Source organism: Carassius auratus, unplaced genomic scaffold, assembly GCF_003368295.1.
Source record: "Carassius auratus strain Wakin unplaced genomic scaffold, ASM336829v1 scaf_tig00024428, whole genome shotgun sequence".
NCBI classification, from domain to species: Eukaryota; Metazoa; Chordata; class Actinopteri; order Cypriniformes; family Cyprinidae; genus Carassius; species Carassius auratus.
In genome coordinates this window covers 172,556-178,368 of record NW_020525342.1, presented here as the reverse complement: position 1 = coordinate 178,368, position 5,813 = coordinate 172,556, and the positions used below count along the sequence as shown (strand labels likewise).

The 5,813-nt window shown below is 38.5% G+C and overlaps 1 protein-coding gene across 1 annotated transcript; it reads right to left on the bottom strand.

Annotated features, from left to right (window-relative positions):
* Positions 1-3,103: 3,103 nt before the first annotated feature.
* LOC113078155 (uncharacterized) lies at positions 3,104-5,543 on the bottom strand. Its single transcript, XM_026250471.1, has 2 exons — positions 3,665-5,543; positions 3,104-3,305 (listed from the first exon to the last, which is right to left on the bottom strand). The coding sequence occupies exon 1, from the start codon at positions 5,541-5,543 to the stop codon at positions 3,969-3,971; it is 1,575 nt and encodes a 524-aa protein (XP_026106256.1). The 3' UTR covers positions 3,104-3,305; positions 3,665-3,968.
* Positions 5,544-5,813: the final 270 nt, after the last annotated feature.

Sequence of the window (5,813 nt, the reverse complement as noted above, 5' to 3'; positions counted from 1 at the left end):
AAATGTAGGGCCCCAGCAGACCTCAGAGAATGGCCACACTTTAGAGGAAATCCGGGCATAAACCAGTGTAGGTGGTAGTAGCAAATAACAAAATTAGTTCTCTTCTACTCTGTACCCACTAAAATATATAGATTTAAATGAATATATATTAACTGTTTTTTTTTTTTTCATCTATTGCTAACAAGCATTTACCAATACTTAAAGTACTTTTTTCTAAACTCTTAGAGTTTTCTCCAATTACTAAGATCCTTTTGTCCAATCTCTAGTCAAATTTCAAAATTCTATATGCAATTAGCACAACGTCAGTCTTATGTGACCATACCTTTAACACAATTCATGTTGTTTCAACACAATATTCAGTAAATTAACACATTTATATAATGCATGAATTTTATTTTAACATAAGCTTACCCCACATCATAATAATAGCTATATATATATATATATATATATATATATATATATATATATATATATATAATTTCTTTTTTTTTTTTTTTTTTTTTTACAAATTCTTAAACACAGCACAGAAATGAAGACCTAATGTTCCAAATTTTAAATAGTGTAAAAGTATTGAAAAAAAAAACTCTGTATAAAATATTGGAACTGATAAACATTTTTAAGTAACAGATCACTGAACTGTTTCCAAATAGGTGATTCTAGTCTCATTTGGAGGAATAGTCAGGTGTTGATGATCTTTCCATTTCATCAACATAGATAAAAAAGTGTTCTTATGGTATCAAAATTTCAGTTTTCGGTACCGATACCAGTGAAAATCCACAGTTCTCAGTACCAATTTCGGTACCAAAGCAAAACACAAAAATATGATAAAAAAAAATAAATAATAATAATCACGGGGTAAATAAATGGTATTTGCTATCAAAATTTAAACATGGAAGAAATATTGTGTGATTTATTTCTTTAGAAAATAAAAACACAGCAAACTTGAAAAATTGCACTAGTTTCTATCCAACAGAAAAATAGCATAGTGACTGTCAAAAAACTAACAGTTGATGGCTTTACATTACTTTTCATGTTTCAGTTCTTCCTGCATATAATAGACAATATAAAAATCCATAGTTGTTGTAATTTAGCCTTCCGTTAACCTTCAACTGAAACCCATTTAACATTTGTAAGTGATAAATGTGTTCATACTATCTAAAACTGAATGAGTCATCACTTCATAGAATGTACAATAGAACAATTTTGGTTCCCAGTGTGGGTATTCATTTGGAATCTTGAAATGGCTTCCAGTGGGTGGGTGTTGGATGTGGATAGTGGCCCCATGGAAACTGATGTCAGTAATCAACAAAAATTCAAAAATTCATGGCCTTTGTTTACTATGCAAGCTTGTTACCATCACAGTATAAAAATGTAAATACAGTAATTGTGACCATTTTATCACACAATTCAGGCTTTTATTGGAGCTTACATTTTATCAGAACTTTTGAGATATTGCAAATTCACAGTTATACGGAAAAAGTATAAATGGTTAAATCTTCATTCTGAGATAAAGTCATAATGACCCTTTTTTCCTTTATATTTTATGGCAGAAATAAGTTTTCATAATTCTGAACTGCTGAACAATGTTAAGAATGGAACTTGCGACCATCACTTACAAAAACCAACTATGGTTTTACTACACTTACCATAGTTAACATGGTATTTGCAATAAAACTGTGGTTATATTACAGTTTTTTACAGACGCTTGGACACATTTCTCAATACTTAGATCACTTTTGCAAAAACTCCTCACACAGTTCTCCTAACCAACTTTCAGCTTGGCAAAGCAGTTCATTTCACATTCAAAATGCACTTCAACTACCAAAACACTTCATTCAGGTCTCAAATCAACTCATTCTTCCAGAACACTAGCAAAGGTTGACAGCCGACAAACACATTTTGTCAACCACAAAACAATGACCTAAAAAACACTAACAACATGTAGTATTATACAATGATTTATTTTGTAAAACAAGGACACATCTCTGTTTATAATTCACTGCAATATACGCAGTGTTTGGCAAGCTACTTGGAAAATGTAGTGAGCTAAGCTACCAGTTACTCTACAGTAAATGAAGCTTCACTACACTGAAGCTACCCCCCTGGGAAATGTAGCAAGCTAAGCTACATCAACAGTAGCTTGCTACATCTAAGCTACTTTTAAAATTACATTTTTATGTTGAACACGTTTTATTACAAGTCAATGCTATCTCAGTGCTCAAAACTGTCAGTCAAACAGATAGGCAGGTGTAATTGTTTAGGTTAATAGTTTTTTGTGTTCCTTATCAACTTGGCAACAAAAACAATCAAAATACATGTAATTAACAATGTGCTCACAAGTAAGTGTATGCACCTGTTGCATGGGCATGCTTAATAGACTGTAGGCCTTTGCAGAACAAAATGCAAGACCTCCAAACAGTACAAAAAAAATGGCCAGGCTGGACCCTGATAATTTTTACAAGCAGCATCTGAAAACATATTTTCTCTCTGTTATCTCGGTCAGTGTCATGTACTTGTCGAGGTACGGCCACGTCGACTCACTCCTCGGGATTAACTGTTCTCTGACCTCATCCTATGCCATCATTTCATCAAATAATTTTTTGCGTGACTGGCCAAGGAGTGGTACCATCTGGAGCAGAAGGTGGCGGTAATGCATCATAAAGATGGTTGGTTGCTGTCCACTGTAAACACGAACAAGATGAAGTAGCGTCGTCGCGTCACTACTGATCCAGGATCAGCAATCTTAGCAGTTGTATTTCCCGATTTGAGTTTGAGCTTCAGAGATGCTTGCGAAAATGTAGCTTGTGTGGAAGCTACCGCACTACTTGGTAAAAAAAGAGCTTCACTACTGAAAAGCTATTTGATTCAGAAAGCAGCGAAGCTACGACCAAGCTACTGAGAAATGTAGTTAAACTAGTAGCTTCACTGCTTGTAGCAACGCTACTGCCCAACACTGAATATACGTTACTTGAATGAATCAGACATGTTGCAGAATCCGTCAATATTTTATGTTGTTTATTTTTTTATTTTTTGCACTGAGTAATTCCAAAATACAAAAATTTGTATACACACCATCCACTGATACATATACAATTGTTCGGAAGAGACAGGATTGAACTAGTTAACTGGTAATATGTTGCATTCGCTACAGGATGTCAGTCACGACTCAGGGAGACAGTATCAGGTTGATGTAGGTTTACTTGGATGTTTATGAGTCAGAATCAGCAATCAGCACGGTATGGCATACAGGTATTTCTTTCTGTGGTTCCAATCTATACAATTAGATATATATGGATGTGGTTCTAAAATGAACAGAAAGAAGGAATAATTACTAACTGTGATATTATCATCCCAAATAGTACAGTATTATGCTCACACACTAAGACATTAGAACAATATTAAACTAACATTAGGATAATATATATTAGCAACAGAACAGCAATCCGCTTTATGAAGTAGTCAACTGCAGCCATTGATTACGATTACAGAATGAATAGTCACCGGGAATAATCACTTAATGCTTGACAAACTTCGTACAAATGATGTCTTTCACTACCAGTCAAGATTAGCTTAGCATTAGGATGAATCGTCACATATCACGGCATTAAACAGTGACTAGACACAATCTCAAAGTAACATCAATAATAAACAGTGCACTTACATATCGTCATTGACGCACACCAACTAAAACCACTCAGGAATAATCAGAACAGGTGAATTTAGCAGGAATCAAGCGCTAACAGTCCACATCTGACCGGAGCTTAAGGTAATTTCCTCATAACGCAATCGCAGCTACGGCTGATGCAACACTTGCAATGAACGTAAGTGAGGGTATACTGCCACCTACTGGACATAGTAGGTAATGCTTCTGAATTAACTATATACATACTTGATTCCTTGAGGGCCTTTTGTACAGCCGCCCCCAAATTTAGGCACTAAATTTGTCCCTTATAAATGGCCCGCAGTTATGAGGTATCTGTGTCATCAGGAATGGCAGGAAGTACAATCATCCTTGAAACTGGTCTGGTATAAGTCCGTCCCTTGATGAGCACTTCCGCAGTTCTGATATGACCATCTGAACTTGGCATGACATTGGTGACCTTTCCGATCAACCACATAGCTCTAGGCAATTGGGGGTCTACCAGCATAACAACGTTTCCAATGGCAATGTCCTCGACATCCTTCTGCCATTTAGATCGAGTTTGCAGATTGGGTAGATAGTACTTGATGAACGCAGACCAGAATAAGTCAGTGAGGATCTGACTGTGGCGCCATCGTTTCCGACTGATCATTTCGCTTTGAGGATATACAACTTGTGGGAGAGAGCCGTCAAGCCGCCCCATGAGAAGGTGATTCGGGGTAACAGGATCAATATCTGAAACGTCAGAGGATAGGTATCCAAGAGGCTTGGAGTTCAGTATTCCCTCTACCTCAGTTAACACTGTCCTGAGGACTTCCTCTGTAACAGATTGAGCACCCACAGAAGCATACAGAGCTGATTTAACAGATCGTATCTCCCGTTCCCATGCTCCTCCGAAATGAGGGGCTCCAGGTGGGTTGAAGCGGAAGTGAACTTTCTGCTTCGCTAACTGTAGCTGTAACTCAGGTGACATACTTTTGAAGGCTTCATGCAATTCTCTCTCCCCGCCTTTAAAATTAGTCCCTTGATCAGACCAAAGTTCGAAGGGTGTTCCTCTACGTGCCGCAAACCTCCTAAATGCCATAAGGAAGGAATCAGTGTCAATACTTGCTAGTATGTCTAAGTAGATGCATCTGGTTGTCAAACACTTCCAAATTATTCCCCATCTTTTCTCCACTCTCCGTCCAATCTTTACTGAGAAGGGCCCAAAGCAATCCATCCCTGTGGAATAAAATGCAGGCTTAAATAATTGAAGTCGAGCTACAGGTAAGTCTGACATTTGTGGGATTTTTGGGCTGGCTCTCCATCTCCGACAGTCAGTGCATCGAAACTGGTGATTGCGGATGGCCTCTCTGCCACGCAGAATCCAAAACTTCCTTCTGACTTCAGCCAGGACTCTCTCTGGGCCAGGATGTTTCAACTGGTGATCATAATCTTGAATGATGAGCTTGGTAAGGGCATGACTAGGGTCAAGGACAATTGGGTGCTTAGTTACTATGTCGAGTGCTTCGGCTCGTCGAAGTCTTCCCCCCACTCTAATAACATCCATCTCTTTATCCAGCTCTGGACTCAAGGTGAGTAGTTTACTGTTAGAAGGAAGAGGTTTACCTTGTTTCAGGCATTGGAAGTCATCAAAGAAACTATCCAGCTGAGATGCTCTCCACTGAAGGATTTCTGCTTGTAGGAAGTCTCCAGCTGTTAGTGGTTCTCCATTTGCCACCCCATGGACACATCGTGCAGTAGCTTCCAGTAATTCTCTGTAAGTTGTAAACTGGCTGGCATCAGGAATTTCTGCTTTGGAGGTCACTACATTTAGGGCGCAAAATGTTGACTTGCGTAACTCTGAGTCATCTTTCAGACAGCTGGCAGCAGGGCTCTTTGGCCAGTGATCAGAGTGCATTAAAAGGAACGGGGGTCCATTGCTCCATCTGTTTGGAGTGGCTAGGTCCTCAAGCGATTTTCCCTTTGTTAGATCATCCGCAGGATTCAGAGCAGAGTCCACGTACCTCCAATCCTGTGGATTTGTAGTTTCTTGTCTAGTCGGCTGTGAAGGCTTGCTTGATATGGTATGTCTTATGTGGTTGCGCCACTGGAGAGATGCTGAATGAAACCTTTGAGCCTTGCAGTTGCGACACTTTCTGATGGATGGTTCTAATGGATAGCTTCTCCT